At 36.4% G+C, this 25354-nt stretch overlaps 1 protein-coding gene across 1 annotated transcript in view; it reads right to left on the bottom strand.

The window, feature by feature from the left end:
* Cntn6 (contactin 6) overlaps positions 1-25354 on the bottom strand; it is a 306964-nt gene that overhangs the window by 152914 nt on the left and 128696 nt on the right. Inside the window, exon 4 of the mRNA XM_023713308.1 lies at positions 140-235. Coding sequence (XP_023569076.1) covers positions 140-235 — 96 coding nt within the window. The remainder of the gene's footprint in view (positions 1-139; positions 236-25354) is intronic.

Below are 25354 nucleotides of genomic sequence, written 5' to 3'. Positions count from 1 at the left end.
ATATATATACTCTTTTTCCTTTAATTTGTGAGTGTCAGGTTTTTTGTCCCAGCAATGAGAAAGTAACTAAGATACCTCCTTTAATGTCAAAAGCACCACAGGAACAGTATCTCACCAATCACCCCCTCCCCCATCATACCTCCAAAATGAGGTGGCGGCCCACAGAGAAGCACCACGCCTTGACCTTCTCGAACAGACACTGTGCTTCTTGTTTTGGTTTCAAAGTCTTCAATATCTTGGAAAAGAAAAGTTTAGAGTTAGTTACTTTGCAGAGGAAGTAAAGTGAAATTGGTAGCATTTTTCTTTTTAAAATGGGTAATTGATACTCATATTTTGTTGAGTACAGATGTTGATGATCAGTTTATTGAACTGATTTTCATTTTCAAAATTTTGTGTTCCATTCCAACTTTCTTTTTAATATAATTAAACTCAATATATGATAGAACCATTGGCTAATGTACCTTACTGTCTGTTTACTTTTTATTCTTCTAATTTGTAGCACAGTAAAACATCTTTTAACCCTGGCGCATACTTACTCTTCCTATCAAAGAAAGGTGTAATTTACAAGAGAGATGTAGCAAGTTTGCTAGAGTCTTCTAACATTTTGGGTTGTTTCCATTTTGATGGGGAGGGATGGAATCTGTGAGAATTTAAGGTTTAGCAATGTGATGGGAAATTTACATGTGATAAAGTCAAGGAGACAGAAAATATCTTTTCCACTTGTTCGGGATCAACTCCTTCACAAAATTTCTTCTTGATCTCATGGGGAATGTTGTGATTTTTCTAGATCAAATAATAGTAGACCTACAGAGTCATGAGGAAAGCTTCATAGGTATCTTGATAACCTAATCATCTAAAGTACAAATTTACACCCCTGGAAAATGTCACTCATCTTCTAGAAATGGGTAAATTATTTCATTTCTCTGAATCTTAGTTTCTTCACTTGTAAAATCTATTCATTCATTAATGCATTCAAATTACTGAAACACAGCAACATTATTAAAGTGCAAGATGTATTTGTATGTAAAGCAAGCATCTGCTTTTCTCTTAGTATGTTTACCATTGAAGAGACCAGATGATTTGATAAAAATAAATATATTGTACACAAATTGTAAAAACTGCTCTGAAGATTTTTGTCTGTGGAGATCTATCCCCTATCTTCAATAACTGTAGCCGTGTAAGTTAAGCATATGTGTCCATGGTCATATTTCCCAGAATTTCTGCCTTGTAGGTAAACATGACAGCCAGAAACAATGTATCTTTTTTTATTAAGTTGTAGAGAGGGCATTTCAGCAGAGTTCAATGTTGCCCATCCATCCATCTCTACTACCACCTGGATTGACAATGACAGGAGAGTTGTTGGCACTACTTCCTGAACACTAAAGAGCCACTGTTTTCCTGAGTCCTTAAGTGACTGCACAAAGCAGAAGCACAATAAAGTCAACTTTGTTTGAAGCATTTATTTTGGGGTTTCTTTGTCAGAGCAGATAAAACTTTATCTTAAGACATACTATAAATAAAGAGAGTACAGATCTCATGGACGAGGAAGACAGTCACGTAGCATGGATAGGGGTCAGAAAAGCATTCATTCCAGGAGAGAGAGAGCAGGACTATAATTCAGGATGTGGAACATGCAGGGAAGTTTCAGTTTTTAAAAGAAACCAAAATTGTAACAAATGTTATTGGTGTATAGTGGGCAAGAATTCAACAAGACAGAAGTGATAGGGGACATATTCATTATTTTTCCAGTATGGAAGTCAAGCAAATGGTTTTTGCATTAGATTACACCCTCAGATAATCTATTCTTCAATAAAATACTGTGATTTTATTTTATATTTTGAGACAGGCTGTCACTGCATTGCTAAATTATCTAAGCTAGGATTAAACTTCATATACTTATGCTTCATCTTTTCAAACTACTGGGATTACAGTCACTTAGCACCATCACTTAGCACTCATTTTGGACTGTTAGAATATGTGGACTATTAAATACACAAATACTCTATAAAGTGTTGTAGAAATATAAAAAATTGAGAAGAACTGATGATCAAGTAAGGTATCAATGTAAGTACATGGTTTGAATGACATGTAGAACATGTATAGACTACAATGTCTTCAATGAAATAAGGCATTAATTAAAAAAGACTGATTTGGACTGTTCTTTATGTCATACTGTTTGTTTTAAAAAAATTTGTTTTTGTTTCTGAGATAGGATCTTGGTACACAGTTCAGGCTGGCCTTAAACTTATTGTGTAGCCCATGCTGGCTTCAAATTTGCCCTGCCTGAGCCTCCCTAATGCTGAAATTACAGGCATATATCACCATGTCTACTGGTGACATACTGTTAAGATAAAAATTGCTAAGTATTTCCAGGTCACCATATTATTACTAAAGAAAAAATAAATAAGAACATCTCATTAAATTGGCATAGGAAAATTATAGAACTATTTTTAAAAATATTTTCATTGGTTATCTGGGAGTGAATAGGTGAGAAATATGGAATTAGAGATTATAGCAATTTTTTTAAATTGTTTTTAAAATTTTATAAAGCATATTTATGATAGGTATGTGTATTTAGGTTTATTTTAACAGCCTTGTTGCAGTATATTAAAGTAAATTATTGATGCTACATGGAAAAATTCATGAGTTCTATTCTGATACTTTAAATTTGTATTACCTAGGAGCTACGTAACTGTGGGTGTCATAAAGACTACAAAATGTCTGTTCTAAAGCACAGAGGAGAAGAAAGATCAGAACTTATGCAAATGGGACTTAACCACATATACACTGGGTAAAATCATAGGAACACACATCAGACCGTTGGGATGACACTCAACATTTCACCATGAGCAACACAGTGAATAGCTGTCTGAAAAATCTTGATCATTTGGAAGAAGAGGCTTACTGATACAGGGGGGCAGGATTCAGAGGGAGAATACAGACAAAACAGAAAATAAAAGGTGGAATAAGATATAAACAGAAAAAAGTTATTAGTCACATGTGATCTTGAAAAAATTCAGTAGAGTACCAGGAAGAGCATATTGATGAATAAAGAATAAATAGTAAATGAGAACAAGGAGACCATAAAAATGCAAACTCTTTAGAATTGGCTATGAATGGGAATTGAGATTTGAAAACAGCCTAAAGGAGCTTGGGGCATGAGAGAGCTATACGGTTATAGGGATCAAATAAAAAAGACACTGATGATTCAGTACATAAAATCCTTAATGTTTGTCAGACCCCAGCAGATGACCACGTGAGGAATGAGGAATCAGACAGACAAATAATTAATATCAATAGAATATGGGTTGCACAATTAATGCTGATTGAATAAGAATTTTTTGAGCAGTGGTTTCAAATTTTTCAATGAACTTGATGAGAGAGTATTGGATAGGTCATTTGAGAATGTAGAGGACAAAAGTAACACGCCTACTTAGTGATCTTATGGCATTAAGTAAAACGACTAATTTTGATAATCTATGAGAATTTTGATAATTTTCATAACACTGCCTAACAGAAATTATTATGATTATGAAAATCTAAGTGAAGAAGGCCAAACATTATGTTTCTTCTGACTAATACAAAAGCCGAAAACACTAACCTAAAAATATAAGTTAAATAGTCCATTCTAACACTGAATTATTTTTTCTCTTGTGAGAGGATGATTCTGTGTGAGGCATCCTTTCTGTCTTCTAACTACATTATTCCCCAAATAAGTATTCTTTTAGACAAACTGCTTTTCTCTGTAAAGTAAAAGAGTATAATACAACAGAATCTATAATTTTAATAATAAAAATATTTCACCAGGATGACTCAGCTTACCCCCAACTATCCTTTCTTTTCTTCACCTGTTCTCAAGCAGTAATCACTAATTTTATACTAATTTAGGACCTTCCATACCTGAAATGTTTTCTGCAGAATATTTTAAATCAAATATGCTTCCTTTCTTCTTTGATTCGGAAAATTGAATAGGCTCACCCTGTTTATTGTTAATGTCCCCAACACAAATTATTGTGGCCAGGGATATAGCTCATTGGTAGAGAACTTGCTTAGCATACATGAGGCCCTGAGTGCAACCCTAGAAGTTTCAAAAGAAGTTTAAAATAAAGTAACTATTGCCTTGACTTGTGTTTTATTCATTTGGTTTGTATCAGTTTAAATATGACTCACTAAGAAAAATCACCCTACCAAATTTTAAGAATAGTGTTTCTTGACTATTAGTTTTGAAAGCTCCCATTAATTTGTCATTACTTTTTAATGGCCACAAAAACAAACACTGTCACAAAGGAATAATGAGAGATTGAATGATTCTATGAAATTAACGAGCCTGGGATTGGATTCTCTCAATGTCACATTATCAGTGCTCCACAGTCCAGCAACATCAGTCATATTTTCAGTGTTAATCAGAATTCATCATAACACGGTAATGATAAGGCCACTGATAGTTTAATATATTCTGTGTTCACTTCCACTTAAATAGCAACCATTTGCAACCTAATTTCTCTGTGCTTTTTGTGATTACAATAGGGTTTCTATTAGCTGACACGAAAGGAAATCAACTCCTCTCAAAAGTCACACAAGTCCTGAAAGCTATCAAAACATAGTCATTTCAAAATATTACTAGTTCACAAGAATTAATAATTTAGACTTTAAAACGGCTCAATGGCATAGACCACAGACAAGATATAATTTTGCCTATTCAAACCAAGAGCTCTGTCATGTGAACATGCATTCAATAAGAGTTATTCTGTTTGTCCAATCTACATTTAAAATACCTTTTGGCTAACTGGAACCAGGATTTGATTGAGACAGATTTTTAGGGTAAGCTCCGAGGAAGTGAATAGCCAGATAAGCATTCAACAAATGTTTTGTTTACTCTGTATGAGACTTTTTCTTCTATAAGGAGAGGTCAGAGAGAACCACCAGTTTCTATTTTTATCCTGTCCATTTTTGCTTAGGAGAAAATAGCTTAGTGTGAGATCGTTTTCTCAGATGGTCTCAAATTCTATATTTGCAGATATTCCCATAAACCACTAAGGTGACCTGCCCAGGCTGTCCTTGTGCTCAAGGTATAATTCCTGCAGTGCTGGTTGCTGTTAAAGACTTCGATTGTTGAGGATTCTCTCATTAAGCCATTCTGATGACCACAGCTTATCAGGTCCTGTGGTTTTATTGCTGGTTTTGGAGGAAGCATTTGGCAGGAGCATAGGCAAAAATGCAGTCACAAACAAGGCTCTATTCCAAAGGCCAGCAGGATGTGCTTGAGAATGGTCTATAAAATGAGCTTTAAAGAATTACTGGGCCATATGCTCTCTCGTGGAGGAGCAAAGGTACAGGGGAGGGACAAGGGCCACAAAACGTACTGAAAATTTAAGTCCAGGCAATGCTAAGTAATGCAATAACTAATTGTAAGGAGAATATGTTTTTGTATCTGTCACCTATAAGAATGAATCTCAGCTTAATGAAAATAATAAAATTGCATTTGTTGCCAAGACCTAAGGATCACATTAAGTGGTGACATTTGGTAGTGTCAGCTCCAGACACAGATGAGGGCCAGTGGTGTGCCAAGTTTCCTAAGCTTGGAAGGAGGCTGATTACCTAGCATCCACTACCCAGGATCAAGAGAACAGCACCTGAAAATCTGGGAATCAAAAAGTATTAATTCATCAGGAAAATGTGCATGCTGGAAGCAGACACAAAGCCAGTGAGCTATTAAAACTCTGAGCAATAATATTTGCATTGTTCAACACTACTCTGTACAAAATACTTCATTTTCGAGTTTGAAGTCTTTTACATTATTTCATATATCCAGAAGAGTTATCAAGAGCCAGGCACTTTACGAGGACTTATTTTTTAGTTTATTACTACATGACGGTAATACGTAGTATCTACATGTCTTGTGGGAAGTTTGTGCATGTTCATAGCACATCTTCATCCCTTTTCATCCCCTTTCCCTTCCCTCCCTTACCATCTCCAGCCATCCCTTAATCCCCTCCATCTTTTCTTTTTTTATACCAACTCCAAAAAAGAAAGATAAGCATTATGTGTTGCAAATATGTATGAAAAAATGATCAGGATTTTCAATGAACCCTCTACCACTGCTGTTATTCAGGCATCAATGTCATGTACACAAAGCAGAAGGGGACGCTGAAGCTCATGAGGAACTGCTCATAGACCAAAGGCCAGAATTTCCACATATCTAGATAGGACAGCAAGAGACAATTTAGTACCAGAGGTCACACTCTCCAACACCAGGTTATGCTTTTTTTCTAGGTGTAAATGAGGTCTCCCTGTCCCAAGATATTAAATTGATGCACACCAACACTCCCTGTTTAAAGCAAGGAAGAAATGATAGTCCACTGACTTTCAGAAGACTTGTACAATTTCCTTGGGGACAGGAAGGGATCATGTGCTTTTAGGAATTAGAAGTAGTTCTACTCTTTATGTTTTGCTCCTCTGAATCCTTGTTTGTGTGTCTCTGTGTTTGTATCTTGACAAATCTCCAGCTCATATCATTGAGAAAATGGAACCCAGCCCCTTAGTTCAGCCTACAGAAACGTACACAACATTGTACTAATACAAAGCATTTCTACACCATACCCTGTGCCTGTATCAGTTTCCCTAAGTTAGTAAGGAGCAACTCAAACCTTAAAAGCCTATCTGAGCTGCATAGTATATATGAAAGTGCTGTAGCTACACTTTCTTACTTCCTCATTTCTATTCTTCCTCTTCTTAGCCTCTCATTATCATCTTCTCTTTCAGTTGCAAGCAAAAAACAATCCTTTTTGTCTGCAAAAGTAGTTGTCATTTTGGCTCTTATTGTCACCTCTCAGAAAATAACTAACTCACGGAGGGTCATAAGAAAAACAATAAAGTTTAATGCAGACATTAATGCTCTGAAACGTGTATGCTGTCACCAGACCCAACTGCTTTCCCTAGTGCATCTCCATGGATGTGATAGTCTGTCCCCACTCTAGAGACACTGCCTACTTTATTTCTTCATGCCTGAGAAACAATTTCAGTTATTTATCTCTTGGATGACATTAGAGCTGATGTTAAACCTTGAAGATTTATTTTCCCCTGCTTCCTGCTTTCCAGCAATCAAATGCTATTTTCCTCCTTTGAGAACGCTTCTGAAGAAGCTTTAGTGCTGCAGCTTGTGCTGGAGTAAACAGGACTCCAGAGCGCTTGTTCACCTTCATGAAGCAAGTCCCACATTGAAGGTCCACGCTTTGTTTTGGCCTAAGGCAAAAACATTTTGCTGGGCCAGGGAATGCAGATATCTTGCCCAGAAAAAGGAAGTGGTGAAAGACACTAAGAAATATTCCCTAGTTGTGTATCAGACTCCCAGATCGCCTAGATATAATATGTGTAACTTTCCAATTCTAAGGACTCCTCATTAATCTCAAAATAGCAGAGTTCTCAGTCTGAACACATCTTTCTTCATCTTTCTCTCTTTAGAGGAGAACCAATGAAAAGCACCAGATTTTTCCCTGTTACTATCTATTGTGTAGTTTTGATTAAGGAGAAGGTCTCGGTTCTATTAACTTTCCAAGGTTTTTATTAAATGGAATACAAAAGTATCTCTATTTAGAGCAGTTTAATTTTCTGCTGTTGTTTTCTGGATGTTATACATGCAATATTCACAATATTATTGTGTTTCCTACCATAACTCAGTAACATAACATGACATAACCTAATAAAGCACAATGCTCCTGTCAAACCCTGTAAAAGAAGCAATCGCTAAATCTTGATATTAGATATAAATTTAGAATGCTAATAGCTACATAGGAAGTAAAAAACTATTTTGAGAGAGTCTAATGTCAAATCCACTTATAATCCCAGTTAGAACTCTGGCTTTTTTGCAATGCAAAACATTTTTTATAAAAATTCCTAAATAAGCACAGAGCAAGTAAATTGTATCTTAGTTTCCTGGGAATATTTAATTTGCTGAGAACAATTTCCTTATGGTTCTTAAAAACAGGAAAATAAAGATGAGGTGCAAGGGAGCCAAAGATAATGCACTCTTTTCTAACAGTACAATATCTTCAGATTCACAGAGATAAGCCTCTAATAAATAGAAAAAGTATCTGAATATGAAAGATCTAATTGCTCTACTATATACATAGGCTTGGGTATGATTTTCCATAATGGACACATTTTTCTGACCAATGACACCTATGACCAAACAAACAGAAAAAAGCATGAAACAAGTCCTTGAGCACTAGATCTGGGCTATGTGCAGACTTCATCACTGATTTTGAGTATTTCACATAGTTAAAGGTGGAGAAGAGAAACAAACAAATGTGATAGAATAATGTAATTTGTACCACAGGATAGCTTGAGATGCCAGATTACCTAAGTGGAGTATTAGAGGTATTTGGTATTTCAGAAAGAAAAACAAACAATGTAGTCCTACAAACTAGTTGAAACAAACAACTAATGACTTTGAAAATGGTTTAGAGATTGAACAAGTGTTCAAAGCATAGGTTCATGATCAAAGAACGTGTGTTCTAATATGAATTTTGCTGCTCAGTGAATGATGCTGCTGGCTGATTAATTAGTCTCTTTCTACTTCAATTTTCTCCACTACTAAAGCAAAGCAGTGCAACTCACAATAAACTATACTACGCTGTTTGTAAAGTACGTAGCAGGCACTAAGAACAAAATAAAGAATTTGAGGGGTTTTCAGGCTATTATTAATGATATAACTACATACTGCCAAAATTTGTATTTTTATAAATCTTAATTTTTTCTTAGCTTTCATCTCTGTCTGAAGATGTAGCTATGCATATTCTTTTGAATATCAGGCTTGCCTTCTTTCTCTGCTCATCCAGTAGCCAGCCCAAATGCTTGAGCATAAGTGGAGAAGAGCCTGAAGCCAAAAGCATGTGAGTTGTACTCTCAGCACTGCCACATCGTGACATTTTTTTATTTCACAGAGTATTTCAACAACTTGACATAAATTGTTAGATTGAGCACCTCTGAACCCCATGGCCCTGAAAGCCAGCCAGCCCCCTTGGAGGCAGAAGTGACCTCTTGGCTTGGAGTTTCTACAGCCAGAAAAATTCCAGGCTGCACTGCTTCTCCATGGTCCTGGATTTTGCCTTTTGGCAAGCATTAATTTTCTCATCTTATGTTTTTCAAGGAGGACAGTGCCACTAATGCTTAAAGTCAATAATTTCTAAAGTGATTTCTGAGGGCTATTTGTGCATCCTGTGATGAATGAATGATCAAGTCTTTACTCAAGTCTTTACTTGAGTAAAGACTACTCAAGTGACCAAAGTGGCATATAGAGGAGACCAAATCATCAGGGGTGCAAAGATGCGCCACAGCACGTGGAAGGATAGGCACTCAGCTGAGTGTCAGCAGGGCATGTATGTTTTGTTTTGAAATTGAATATTTGGAGATTCAGTTAAGAAAGCCCTGAATGGTGGGAGGAAAATGTGTATCTTTGTACCACTGTGGACTCCAATGAGGTTAAGAAAATGAATAAGGGGTGCTTCCTACATCTGAGTTGAAATACGTAAAGTCAACAGCTAAGACAAAGGAAAGGAGCAGTGAAAGGCTTTCCAACATAAGGAGACTCTTATTTACTGAGTTGCCTCTCATTCCTTGGAATTTTATAAACATAATGAGTTTATAAAACTCAAGTGAGTACCTTGTGCCTCCTATTGTGTGAGTACATACACCAGCACTCAGCACAGTTAAGAAATTTTTCCAAGGCCCCAGAGCTGAAAGGAACTTTCAGCTTTGACTCCTCCAGAAAGACATCTTCAGTGGTTCGGGACACTACTCTGGGGAGATGGGCAGCAGGGCTGTGGGTGGAGTGGTGAGGAAGTTGGAAATAAGGTCTACAGAATGAGTCTCTCTCTCTTTCTCGCTCTCCTCTTTCTTTTCTTTCTTTGCTCATCCTTTCATTATTGACATTGAACCTAAGACTTCCTTACTCACTCAGGTTAAACTTGCTTTCTACCAGTAATCTGTTTTCTAGCCTATGTATTTCTATTTGTCCAAAAGCAAGTGAACATGATTTGCCCCCTGTATCTAAGTCTTCCCACATGGTAACCCAGAAGGACAGGACGATCTTTGGCCTCCCAAGGACTGAGGGCACATAACTGGGGCTCACGTGTGATTAGCTCTAATGTCAGGTCATCAGCAGAAGGGCTGGCAGTAATGACTTTGTTAGATTTTAGGACTTTGTAAACTGCCTGGGGGGATGGGCATGACCTGTCAATTACAGAGCTCCAGAACATAGGAGAGCGTTTTCCAAAGCCCTGCACTTATAACCAACAAGAGCCTGCTTTCTTCAACTACTTTTGAAGAACTCAAAAGCAGGGTTTGGACTGGTCAGCCTATCCCTGAATTTCCTCTGAAGAGTGGGAGATAGTGAAGACAGTCATCCCTGACTTCTTGGCCACTGCCATACGTTCTATTACTGGCCTAGTCACAGCACAGATAGTTGAGGTTCTGTGTGTGAGACCTAGGATTGAGTATGTCTTTTGGTCCTATGTATCTCTTCTTCATGGTACCCTGCTAAGCTTTGTCAGTATTTTGGGAAAAACAGTTCTTGGTAACTTGTATCTTGTTTGACTAGCTACCCAGCCCAGTTTCCCCTTTTTGTGGTCAAACTCTCTGTGGTTTTCCCCTAGATGGCCTTTTATTTCTGTATCATCAGTGCATTACTTTCTGAGGCTCTTGTTTCATCCTACTATACCTTTCTCCTGTATTTGGTGGCTATTTTGGTTCAGGTAGGTTAGTCACATAGGTCCATCGTATTTGCTGGCTATTTTTTGGTGAATTGTATGTGTTAGTCATATAGATTCTTCCATGCTTGTCTACAGTTTTGGTTCATCTTGTGGGTCAAACTTGGATTTCGTCATGTTTGTTGGCAACTCTGATTGGTCACACTGGTTGATCACATGGTTATGGCATGCTTGTTTTTTTTTTCTTTCTTTCTTTCTTTCTTTCTTTCTTTCTTTCTTTCTTTCTTTCTTTCTTTCTTTCTTTCTCTCTTTCTTTCTCTCACAGAACTTGTTACCAGGCAATCTCACCCTTTCAGATAAGAATTAAATACTCAATTTAAAGAAATATATGGGTTTCCTCCCTTCTTTTCTGAATGGAATTGGATGTTCTTGTTTCTTCTAACATAAATTCAAGTAATTTAGAAATATGTGTCTGAAGGTCTGAATGGACCAAAGGAAAGCAAGTCATGTGCTTATGAGTATACTTGTACATTCAACTTTCAAAGCTTCTTTCCTTTTAATCTCTTTGCTGAAAATGGGTTCCTCTACTGGCTTAAAGAAAGTGACAGAGGGTTGTTATTATTATTATTATTATTATTATTGTTATAAATGTAAAGCATATTACCTCTTGGGTATATAAGAGAACCCCAGGGGAAGCCCAACCATGATCTAAAAGATCCCCTTGAGTGCAGCACTACCCATCTCTTAAGAGTTTGTTGTTTAAGGCAACCCTAAGGCTACTATAGCCTGATCTGCTAAAAGTTTACTGTTTGCTCAGGTAGCTGTTTGCTACTCTTGGTAGGAAGATGGCTCTTATCTTTCTAAGAATTCAGTGGGTCATAGGCTATGCAGAGTGCTTTAAAAAAAATAAATAAGAAATCACTGATGTCACCTCTACTGGAAATGTTTCGTTAGTAATACTTGAGTCTCGCAAAAGATGCCATAAGAACTTAGCTTCTTTCAGGACAGAAAGCACCTAGAAAACACCCCAAGAGGGAGACTGCAATACCCCACAAGCGACCAACAGACCCATACCTTTTCAGGAACAGCTGCATTCATATGGTGCTCTTAGTCTACTTTGTAACTCTCAGTGGAGTAAATAGAAGTGCTTTCTGTGGTGTAAAACCACAGGCTCTTTGGAAAAGGCAGTAATGTAAATCATTATGCTAACCACAGCCATTCTGCTCAGAGCTTGTAATAGTCCCTTTTATTTACTATGAGGCTTTAATCAGAAAATGAGATCTCAAAATTTGCAACCTATGTAAAATACAAAAGCCAGAATTGTATGGGCAGTGTGTCAGAACTCCTGTCTAAATGTGTTATTACTTCAGTTCATTGAAGGAGTATGAAATGGGAACAATTTTAAAAACCTTCCACTTAAACTTTTCTGAGTTACCAGAGCTTTTATCCTACGGACACAAATTTGCAAAAGTGGTTACACCTGGAAGTGGGCAGGACTACGTCAGCTGCTATATAGCTTGTTTTCCTATCAAGTGTTTTTCCTCTAAGCAAAATCTCTGGGTCTGAATTTCCACTTCAGCTTCCTCCAGTATAGTTCTGAGAGGAATTAGGTTCAGTAAGAAGGAATTTGATATGCATTGTAGTTTGGAGGATGAGGGTCAGATGAAAGCCCCTTCTTTTGCATAGCCCCCTCTTTTTAGATGTTTATGGTAATACTGAGAGGTAAGAGGAGCAAAGGAGACACTACTGCTATGAAAGGCAGGTTTAGATTTTAGATGCACTTAGGTGATAGGTAAATTAGTGTCTTTAAATTTTCATGATTATTCTTTACTTTTTAAAGTTTTCCTATATTTTTCCCCAGGACATTCAGTTTATTTTAAAAATTTCTTTAGAGCTTTTTAAAATTTAATTTCTCTTCTTTCTTTTCTTTTCTTTTTTCTTTCTTTCTTTTTTTTTTTTTTTTTTTTTTTTTTTTTTTTTTTTTTTTTTGTACTTTAGTAAGGACCCACAGGGTCTATTGTGTCTCACTACATAGATCCAACTTATAGCGATCCACCTGTGTTCAGCCTCCCAAGAACTGGGGTTACAGATGTGTGCCACCAAGACCAGTCTCAATTGTTTCAGGGCGCCCCAAGGGCGGGGCCGGCATGGCAAGCAGAGGATTGAACCCAGGCCTATGCGTCTTAATTTAATTTTTTAAAGAGAATAAAAATAATAAAAAATAGAAACAATACTGAATTTCACTAAACAAGATGATAGGAATTCAACTGTTGTATTGCGTATTATTGTGTTCATATTAGTTGTTCATATTAACAGATACAAGCATGCAAAATTGGTTCAAAAATTTAAAGAGAGGAATTAAAAAATTAAGCATTTATTGTTCCTTTCAATAGACTAGTAGAAATAATCATATTTGTTTTTACATAAAATGATGATAAATAGCTTGTCCTTTCAAACAGATGTACTTATTTAAAATCAAAACAATTTGGGAAAGAGTATCATGCAAATGTATAATACTGGGCTAGAAAAGAAAGTGAACATGATTGTCCTGCAGACATGGATAGATTTCATCTAGATTTTAGGAAGCATCAGAACTGCCAGAGGATCTCGCATTTCCTCTCCCGGTTATACATCCACAGGCCATGATGTCAGTGTGCAATGGTGACATCTGCATCCCGTGTTCATTGTATCACTCACTATTTGGAAGAGCCTGGATGTGGGAACAACTCTGGCAACAGTGAATTATGAGAAGGACAAACATGGTAGATACATGCATGCCTCAGCCAGCACCATCCAATTACGTTGTCGGTTATGCTTTGAAAGACCCAGCAGGAGACATCCCAGGCCTGCTTACTCTGACTATTCTGCAAGCTTAATAAACTTGGCTGCTTTTCCTTATTCTTACTGGTCATGCCCAACTCTTTGTTGTACATAAGAACTTAATGGGGTCTGGGAACCTGTACAGACTTCATAGCCTAAGGTAATAAACCGAGCACAGAAAAACAAATACCACCTGATCTCACTTGTATATAGACTCTAAAAACACTAGACTCATCAAAATAATAAATAGAATGGTAATTACTAGACTTTGGGGATGGGAAAAGAAAAGGCTGCATGGTGTGTACAAAGTAACACTTATAGGACTAAGATTTTGTGTAGCCATCAGAATGTACGAGAAGTTAGGGCTTGTCACCTCTGAAATTAGTTCACTAATTTAGCATGGCCAGTTACAGAAAGACTACCTGTGAACAAAGGAGAAGTCTATTTATATTTATTTTACATAACAACAAAGATTAGCCACAGAGTAGAAAGACAGATTTTAGACTTTGGACTCAGAGTTCTGTGTTTGAATTAGGGTTGGATTTCTAAGCTGTGAGACATTGATAAGGTTACTCTTCAATTTAATTTATTACAGTAGTCCATAGCTATTTCAAGGCTTGACTTGAGTGGACTCACAGTTTCATGGATTTTCAAAATATATTAATCTAAATTATTAAATTTTTCACTATACTATGGGATGTTGCAGCACCATACGGTATATGTATGTTGTTAACATTCTGTAGGTCTATGATTTTAGAAAATAGTTAAGAACACTAGATTTACTTGTAAAAGTTTGGTAAAGGTTTATAAGAGTGTGGGAAGGGTTATAAATCCTTAAAATATAAATACTGAAATAAAAATAGCGTTTTCACTTCATTGATTTTCACTTAGTGCGGGGGTGTCCAGAACATTGCCTTCATGATCAGAGAGGGCCACAGTGTTCCCTAATAAGCTCAGCATCTGATGCACATAGAACGTTTGAGAAACATAGTTGAACCCAAGAGTTAATGGATGAATTTATAAAATTTAAGATTTGTATTATTCATTTTTTGAGAATAACATAATATAAGTAACTTGACTACATGTCATCGCTCTTAATAAATAGTCATTAGGATTTAGAGCTCATTTAACATATTTATAGATTTTAACTTATCCTTATTTTTAATTTAGCTTTTTTCTTTATTATAAGTATTCTTATGTTTACTTATGTTTCACTTAACTTTCCAGAAATTGATATATACCTGTATTTCCATACTCATGAGGTCCATATCTTTATATTTAACTGAGAATAATACTACAAAGAGAAAGATAGTGTCTGGACTGATCATGAACAAACTTATTATTCCTGTCATTGTTTCCTAAACACTGCAATATAATAACTATTACATAGTATTTTCATTGCAGCAAGTGCTATAATTAATGCATAGATTATTTTAAGTATTTGGGAGAATATTCATAGGCTGTTGGCCAATGCTATGCCATTTGACAGAAAGAAATTGAACTCGGCTGGATTTGGTAGATGAGGTGGGTTGTGGGGTCCAAGTCAGATACAGAAGGATAACTATATCATATAGTAAATATTTATTATTATGGTATATATTTTCCATAAGAGATATTAAAATACAGAAAAAAAAATTAGGCTTGCTGACACTCATTGAAAGAGCAATTAATGGACAGAACTGAGATTCTAATTCCAAAGCATGTGACCTGTAGTGTTTAGCAGAATACACAAGGCCTAAGTAATGAAGTGCTTAACTTTGTAGTTTATCCCAATTCTGCCACAATAATAACTGTATGTTCATTCTTCGGTCCTTTTTTCTTTACATTTCAGGAACAGAAATTCATTTAGTGCTAACTAAAGAGCAGCACACACTGAAAAAGTGACCAACATCATGAGAAATCTCTACCTAACAATCCCCAGAATGCTATGCGGGAGGAGGAAGGCCAGCTTAGCCTCTCCTTCTGTCCCTCTCACTCTTCCTGTGAGGGTCACCGCTCTCTGTCACGCTGCTTTTCTTGAGTATCTGCCCCATTCTCTTCTCTGCATGCCATTCTCTTCGGCTTCCTTGTGATACGTGCACTCACGGTTCTCAGCCCTCACATCGCTTGGTGTTTTCTGGCCAAAACATTCCTAAGTTCAGTCGAAGTCTACCGCGCAGTTCTTTTGTGTCTCTCACATCATATTTTTGAGGTATTCAATACCAGACATCTGTGACTGCAGCAAATAGGCTGCCCATTTGGCACCTGGGGTCTGCTCTTCACCAGACAGGCAGCAAGTGCAATTATCAACTTTAGTAGAATGATTAATCAGGAAGATCACTGTCCAATTTTTTTTTTTCCAATTAGGTATTTCATTTATTTTAAGCACTGAACACATGCAGCCCAATGACATAGTCAGTATTCAATTTGGAACAATAGAAATAAACCTATTCATTTATAGGGCCAAGTATATTAAAAATATGCAAAATTCCTAAACTGTTCTTTTTGAACTTGTGCAAGGAAGTATTGTTTATGTGGTACACATAAGCCATTAAGCCTTATTGCATAAGTACCGCGAAGGCTTTTAAAAGTAAAATGTAAATCACAAACCAATTTCTTTATTTTTCTCCTATTTTGATTGACATTTAGCAAAGCAAATGTATTGCGGTTTAGCACAGCTGTAGCAGCCGCTGTAGGGGCTGATATCCCATATCTGCTCATTTAGGAAGTCTCCCAGCAAGTTGGGGGACACTGTCAGATGAGGGCTTGCTGTGTACTACCCTTGAGTCTCTCTATCTGAAATTGCTCCGAGGATGTTTTACTGCAGTGTGCCTACATAGTAAACTGAAAGACTGATGAGAATTTAGCGTTCGCAGGAGTGATCCTCAACCAATAAGCAGGCAGATGGTGAGCAAATACCCCATTATCCTGACCAATGGTGGGCCACAGGTGTGCACCACGATAACCCAGTCATGAACTCATTCTTTTCTCATTTTCTCTTTGCTTTTCCCCTACCCCTTACCATGATCTCTGGGATTACTACTCAAATAAAATTCTTAGCCCACAACTTTGCCATGAGATATGCTCTTGAAGAAAAAGAGAAGCTGTGTGCTACTGATATTTTAGGAAAGTCTCATCTGCCAAATTTATTAAAGATCTACTATTTTCCAAGTTTTCTATAGGAGCTGAATTTGTAGTAATGAACTAAGCAGACAAAATTGATTATTCTTCTGTAAAAAATGTTTCTCTCAATTATTTTTTTTTGTTTCCTGTGACACCTGGAGTTTTATGAAGTTTTATGTCAAACCTGAAAAGTAAACTTTTTGATTATGTCTTTGTAGAACTGAGAATATGATGAATTATGGAGACATATCAATTTGTATTTCCTTTCAGGAAATTATTACCTAAAACTCCCATTTTAAGGTGAATGCTGTTGTGGTTACCACCATGAAAACTTAGAAGATAGGCAGAAAAATTCACTATCGTATTCACAAAACTAACAATGCTGCAGCATCAAACATTTTCCCTGATCCATCTTTGGGATTACACAGTTAATGGTGTAAAATACTAAGATGTTGGACCCTGAGATGTTGGTGTGTTGATGGTGCCTCTGGAACTTTGATGTCTGAAGCCCCATCTGGAAGCCACAGGGTTGCAAGGCTATTGACCAACCAAACTGAAAAAACTAAAAAAACAAAAATCCTGTTTTTGATATCCTCTGTTTTTGAAAAGTTCTCCTGCTCGCTATCAAACAGCCACTGGAAAGCAGGGAGTCCATTGGTATTCGAGAGGCTGTCTTTCTACCAGCAAATGGTTCATAGGCACTTTCACTGAATTGCTTCACTAAAAGAAATAGACACAATCTCATCTGCACGGGCTTGAGGACACTCTGCCTAAAGAGAGAAGAACGGCCCAGATGACCCCAAGGAATCCATTAACATTTCTTCTAAAATTGGGTTTTGAAGTATTTTTAGCTTAGATAATTTAAACACAGAATTTTTTATTTCGCTAAAGAAAGGTAACTTTTAAATATGCCTATATTAGCACTTACATACACTCGTAAGTATAGTACTGCATATGTGGTTGCCATATATTGATACATCTGCTCGAGTGTTCTGCATTGGATGATTTAATAGATCCTTCAAATAATTTTTAGGGTTGATACAGAGCTCATGGCTCACTGCCTTCGTGCAGGAGACAATGGTGGCTCAGACTGCGAGTCCCCAGAGTCAGCATCTAAAAGGTGACAGAGCCATACTGTACTCAGTTTGCCTAACCTCAGATTCCTGTCCCTGTCCATCATCTTCACTGACTTTAAGATCTTGCATTTAGTGTTGTGTCTATTATCAACGAACACATTGTAAGTTTTCTCTAAATATAAGTTTAAGCAATTAAATTTTAATAATGATAATAATAATCTGTTATCCAGTGAAGATCACAGGAAAATATGATACTTAATTTTTAAATATAAATATGGATGTTCATATGAAAATACCTTACCAAAAGAGGTTTTCATAGCATCTATAATGCTATCAATTAATTTTAAAAAGTATTATAAGAAAGTGTTTAGAAGCTTGGGCCCCAGTGTGTTTCTGAACTCAAATGCTCTTCTATCACATGCTAGAAAATTACTCATCTTTTGTCAGAATGAGTTTACTTATTCACAAAATGAGGCCTAAAATAGTAACCTTCTCTTTTGTTTGGCAAAATGTTATGAGAATTGAAGTTATTTTAGTAGAATTCCTAGCAAATGTTCAGTAAATGTCAGCTGTCACCACTGGCACAACACGTCTAAAAAGTATTCTGAGTCTGTTTGAGGGTTCAGCAAACTACAAGCACTGAGTGAAAAACAGCCCATTATCTATCTTTGTAAATAAAATTTTACTGGAAATAGCCATGGAAGTATTTATGGAAGGTTGATTTTACCCTGTAAGAGTAGAGACCTGGATTTGTAAATCAATCAAATCTATTCATTAGTTCTTTGTAGAGTATATTTGCTAACTCCCTATCCTACTTTACTGCCATCAACATCCCTTCAGAAGAATATAGCCATCAGATCTGGAGGACTGATGTAAGACAAAGTGAGGAAGAACTCCCAAGATAGGAAATGCAAGCTCTCTTTAGAGCAAGGTAGATAACTACACCATGGAGCACAGAAAACTAGAATCTAAGAGCACCAATAGAAGCAGGAGATTTACACCTCCTCAGAGAGTGCAAGGATATTAGAAAAGTGGCATGAGGGACAAAAATATAAAAAGTTACTTATCAACTCTAATCCCTAGACATAATGGAACTTTTTTTTGACAAGCTAAGTTGCTTTACACCACATTTTTAAATTAAAAGTATGTATGAGCATTCATACAATAGCTCACACGTAAACCATGTACCACCAGAGCCAGATCACTGATATTCAAGCTTTGCAACTTGTATGAAGCAAGATTGACCTGTGTTACAATAGTGAATGGGAAATAAATTGAGTGATATCATTACTTTCTGTTGGATGAAATTGTGACTTCATTCTAAGCTTTGACACTTTCCTGTAGAATTTCTACTATCTTTTCTCTCCCTACTAAGAAGCAGTTGTAGTAGCAACAAGAAATCATGCAGACATATGGATATGACTTTCAAGAATTTATTAGAACTTCACTCATATTGCTACAGTGGAAGTGGAGGAACTTCATGCTGAAGAGACAGGAGCTGGAATAACAGCATTCCCCGCACTTCCCTTCAAAATATTAAATTTTATCAATCAGAATCTAACATCTTGGGACCATAACTGGCTTGTGGTCAACAACATCTCAGTCATAAATATTGCTTTTCTACTATAACTCACAAGGGACTGATTTGTGATAAAGCTGATCTAGGAAGTCAGAGGGGCCAGACAGAGAACAGAGTCTATCAGATCAGAGTGAAATTGATGGGATGAACTCAAGGGATCTCTTCCCTCTCCTTCTCTGGTTTAGCTGCTGCATTTGGTCTAAATACTACCATTGAATCCTTTGTGTCTGGCCTATTCAAAGGAAGACTAAGACACCAGAAACTACCATAATCTAGGCAATGTTGGCATTTTTAAAGTTTTTCTTTAGTTGATAGAAGGACTCTCTAGAGGAGAAATATTCTACATGTGCTTCTGGGCTCTATAAAACAGTTCACTCTAAACAACTCATGTTGCATCCTGCCAGTTAGGAGGGTCAGGGAGAAATTATTCAAGTAATTGAAAACTTCACTCTTAACAACTAAATTCTGCCTCCTCCACAGCAAAGAACTATTTGGATTTTAAGTAGAAAACAGGCTCTGTCAATAGTGGGCTACTTACTAAATGGAACTGAGGAAATTTCCGAGGTGAGGGTGAGCAAGTAAACTTCTTAGGCTTATTACAAATTTAAATTCCAATTCAATCTAAAGTCTTTTGGCAGAAGTGGGATTGAACTCAGACCCTTGCGCTTGCCAGGGAAACGCTTATTCTACTGAACCATCTCGCCAGCCCCTCTTTCTTTCTTTCTTTCTTTCTTTCTTTCTTTCTTTCTTTCTTTCTTTCTTTCTTTCTTCCTTCCTTCCTTCCTTCCTTTCTTCCTTCCTTCCTTTCTTCCTTTCTTTCTTCCTTCCTTCCTTCCTTCCTTCCTTCCTTCCTTCCTTCCTTTCCTCATTAGGATTTGAACTCAGGATCCCGGGCTTTCCAAGCAGGCACTTGTGCCACTGAGTTAAATCCCTAGCTCCCCCAAATTATTGCTATGATTATCACAAAACAGACCCTATAAATGAAATGAGAGACATGCTGAAATAGAATGTTAATTTTGTATACTAAAATTGTGTTAGATAAAAATAACACTTGAATGGCAAATCTAAATGTGGATATATTTCATAAAAATTGTGATAAAAGAATAGTAGCACATTTCAAGGATGTGATTTTTGGAAATTAGTCCCAAATATTCAATAGAAAACTAAGCAAAAATCATGATTATGAAATTTGTAAAACCACTCAAAATTATCACTAACATAGAAGAAAAGTTTTTATGAATGACCCAAAAATAAAAATACAGTAATTTGTCACTCATCAGATTAAGTGTAAATATTAATATATGACATGGAGAGAAATGGATGTAATAACACACTGAGGTACTGATATTGGAAGTATAATTTAATATAACTACTTTTTAAGGGTTGTTCATCAAGATGCATTCATATTTTAAATGTATAAGCTGTTTTTCCCAGAAATCCAATCTTTAAATATCTACTCTAATGATATAATTGGTCAAATGAATAAAGGAATGTATAACAGCTACATATCACTGTCAAACAGACTACAACAAAATCCAATAACAGGCAATTATTGAAAGGAACTGTCATAAAGTCATAAAAGTAGAGACTAGTAGTCTTCCAAAGGCACGAACATATCTATCTGCATTCCTTGATGCCTAATAAAAAATAGGATTTTTTTTTGTATTTATTTCAAGACTTTCTCTTTGTGATTAAAATTTGTATTCTAGGTAACTTCAATGACTCCGATAGTTTTAAATAACATTTATTTTTATATTATTCTCAGAATCATATGCTTAACTCTGAACTTCCCTCTGAAATTGCAGATCCTTGCATATAAGTTCATGACATTTCTGATACTGAACTATTTGTTCTTCCTTCAAAATAAATCTTCAAATCTCTCCATCAAAGTGAAGGATTAATATCAATTATTTTTTGGTGTCATCCTCTCCCTGGAAAACTACATCCCATCAGGGAGCAAGAGTTATTGATTGAGCATGCAAGAGTCTTCAACAGTGTCTACTGTAGCATTTCAGCCATGATTCCATGGGGTTGGCTCTGCATGATGGAGGCCTCCCAAGATACTTTCCTCCTCTACACTATTATAATCTTTAATACATGATTACACAGAATAGCAAAATAATTTGAATTAAAAATTAGACTATGCAATTTACTAGGTCATGTAATGGTCATGTAATTGGTCATAAATTTCATAATATGCCCAATTAAAATGAGATGGTACAATCTATTCCATAATATTCTGTAAGGCCCTATCTTTCCTGTGACGCTATTTGAAATCCTGCTGCGTATAATCATCTGGCTTACTCTGCCTACTGACAACCTCCTCAACTTTCTCTTCCTCAAGAAACTACATAATGCACCATTATCGGAGGACTTAGCTGCCCCCAACCTCCAGCTTTTAAAAACTTGTGCCTTCCATTATGGAATGCTCTACAGCCACATTCCTAGTGTCACTCATGGGAGACTGACTGGACATTAAATCTAACTCACTGCTATATACCATGTTGTCATTTTCAGTATGACTTTGCATCATACATCTAGTCTAAGACTGGTCTGACCTTGAGAACAAAAGTTACTGAAATTTCAGTGTGCCAGTTACGTGTTTAGAATTCCACGAGCCTTGTGTTGTGGAGCACTCTCATTCCTGCCTACCCGCCTGCACTGGAAAAATTTGGACCTGTGTGCTGGATCTGAGGAACTATGTACAGCAGTAAGTGCAGTCAGTTGCCATCCCTGGACCAAAGTCTAAGGGACAACCATAAAAGAAAAAAAAAAATCAACAGAAGCGCTTGTTTCACCACCAAAATATTAGTAAGCATGGACAAGATGGAAACAATCACCCTGTACCTCAAAGACTTGTAATCAAAATTAAGTATCTATTGATCTCTGCCATGGGGAGATACTGGCTGTGTTGTAATGTTATTGTGATATTGATACACCAAATGCAGTAGATAACTGATGTTAGGAAAGACTTAGCATTCACTCATCTGAGATTACATCTACCTTCAATTCTAGTTCCTGAGTCCCCAGAAAGTAAGTTTTCTGTATTTTAGGGCTTCAGAATCTCTGAAGACTATATATTAAAAATTGTAGCAGTATATATTTTATGTGACGCTTCTGCTATAGCCCACCTGACTCATGATGGCTGAGACCTTATTTGCTTTATCAAATATACATTGAGTATGTTTTACACATAACCAAGTTTCAACAAAAATAAGTAAAATTAGGTCATGTAATAAATTTCATAACATGCTCAATTATATTCAATGTTTTTGGTAAAAATTCAATGTTTTTGGTAAAATTTCATTGTTTTTGATAGGTCAGGTCAGCTGAAAATAGTCATTAATAGATGTGATTATTTAAACAATTGAGTTGGAATTAGCATATACAATTACCTCACAGGGTTTTACTTCCCATTTGTAACTGTTTTGCATTTTTTAACATGTAATTACACATAATATATAAACTGTATCAGGGAAAACAGGGGAAAACGACCTGGATAACTATTATGACCTTAATCATTTGAAGAAAAAGACTACTGAGTTAACAGAATGAGGAATAAAAACATAAATATTGCTTTTCCTGTTTTCAAAGATGTAAAGGTTAAGAGTATAGCCTCAGCAGACTGGGGTTGGTAAAGACAGATAACCTGAAGACTAACATAAGTGAAATAAGTCTTCCCTCTGATGAAAATCAAGAAGGGAGTCTAGAAAATTAAATAGTATTATTAAGGAGCTGTGGGGGGGGGGAAATGGCTCAGCAGAATAAATACTTCCCTGGCAAGCACAAGAGCCTGAGTCCTATCCCCGGTTCTGAAAAAAAAAAAAAAAAGGAGCTATGACTGCTGAGAAAATAAGAGATTGATTAAATATATTAATTAGTTTAGATAACGCACATGACACCCATTTCTACACCTGACTCTAAATAAAATTTTAGCATTTCATAAGAAGAAAGAACACAAGTTGATCGTTTGGCTTCTCAAAATTATTCATGCAATACTTTTTTTAAAAAAATGTATTTAGGACATGGTCTGAAGGATATACAGGGTCTCACTACATAGATCAGACTCGTCATGATCCTCCTCTTTTCAGTTTCCCAAACGTTGGGTTTACAGGCGCACACCACCATGCACAAACACAATCACCACCTCAGAGTGCCCCCGGGGGTGGGGCCGGCACTGCATGCCAGCCATTGAACCTGGTCGCTGTGCTCTGCCTAAGCAGGTGCTTTAGCCTGCTGAGCTATCTGGCCAGCCCCATGCAAAGCTTCCTTTCAACAGTAAATCCTTATGAAGGCAATACCCTGAGAATGATGTCTTGTGCTGAGCTGATCACTTTCCTGATTTGCAGTAGCCCAGCCTCCAAGTACTTGGGGATGGATCTTCCCAATACTAATCTTATTGACAGCACTGCTTTGCATGGAGAGTAAGTTCATCTACTTTTAGTTTGGCATCAACAAAGGCTTAGTCCTGTGGACCAAGTGAGCATTTTAGGAAATGTGAACTTTGAAAAACAATTCATGAGTTTCTAAACTCTGATAATTCTGAAATTAGAATTCTTCTTTATAAAATATTTTATCTTTCTTTCTTTCTTTCTTTCTTTCTTTATTTATTTATTTAGCACAGTGTCTTATTATGCAGCTCGGACTCAAAGTGATCCTCCTGTCTCAGCCTCCCCTCAGCACTGGGATTACAGGTAGAGGCCACAATACCTGGTTTTGGGGCTGGGACTGAACCCAGATCCTTGCACCTACTAGGCAGGTGCTTAGACTACTGAGCCATGTCTCTAGCCCTATGATTATTTTTAAGTCTTAAACGTTTTGTTATTAGAAACTCTTTCCTTCATCTGAAAGGATATGTGAGAAAAGTGCTGTTAAGTACTTAGCAATTACTTTTGTAAACTGAGAAGCCTACTGAAAGATGAAAAATAATCTTTATGAGATTATATATGAATGTGAGTCTATAATTGGCATATGAAAAATTTTTAAAAAGTCAACTGTTAACTGTAATCATCTCTTGTTCAGGTGGTATTAGTAATAACATTTCTTTTTGCTAATTGTTACCTGTTGTCATTTGTTTGATCACTTCTGAAGAGGGAGAAAAAATCACAATAAAAGAAGGAAAAATATGTACCTTTAAGCGTGTCTTTGAAGGATGGCACACTGAAGAGAGAGTAATTTTCTGTCAGACTTCAAAGAAGAGAATTTTAGTAGAGAAAGTGAATGGTGTTGGTGAATATTTTTTGAAAGGACCCCAAAAAGGACAAGGAGCAAGAATAAAAATAGAAAAAAAATGAGGTCATATTAAACAAAAAATCCACATGGCAAATGCTCAAAATCAACCGAGATAAAAGAATCTACTAAGTAGGTGACAATATTTATTTATTTATTTATTTATTCATTCATTCATTCATTTATTTATTTATTTATTTATTTCAGATGAGGGAAAACCCCTCATCTGGAAGAAAAATATCAAAAATATATAAAGAACATAAAACTAAACACCAAACAATGAAGAAATTAATGTAAAAATGGGTTAAAGATGTAGTGACAGTTATCTAAAGGAGACATACAGAAGGGCAACAAATACATGAAAAAAGTCCTGTACAACACTAATTATGATGGAAATGTAAAGCTAAACCACAGAGTGGCAAGTGCTACAACAATAAATGCTAGTAAGTCTGAAGGAAAAGAAGAATTCAAATATTGTAGGTGAAAATGTATATTATCACATCCATTATTTTTAATATCTTTTTTTAAATTTTAGTACAGGGCCTACAGGGTCTCACCACACAGATCAGACTCGTAGTGATCCACCTGCTTTTAGCCTCCCAAGTGCTGGGATTACAGGTGTGCACTACAAGAGCGGGGCTAGCACAGCAAGCCAGGATCGAACCTCGGCTGCTGCACTTGCCCAAGCAGTCGTTTTAGGCCACTGAGCTATTTGGCCAGCCCACACCCATTATTTTTAAAAAGCAGTATAGAAACTGCTGAAATCACTAGTGGGTATTAATCCAAAGTTATACCAAGAAAGATATTGATATTCCCATGTTTACTGCAGGCGTATTCAAGAT

The sequence above is a fragment of the Octodon degus genome, unplaced genomic scaffold, assembly GCF_000260255.1.
Source record: "Octodon degus isolate 3935 unplaced genomic scaffold, OctDeg1.0 scaffold00030, whole genome shotgun sequence".
Lineage (NCBI taxonomy): Eukaryota > Metazoa > Chordata > Mammalia > Rodentia > Octodontidae > Octodon > Octodon degus.
The sequence above is the reverse complement of the archived record's forward strand: the minus strand, read 5'-3'. Positions and strand labels throughout refer to the sequence as shown.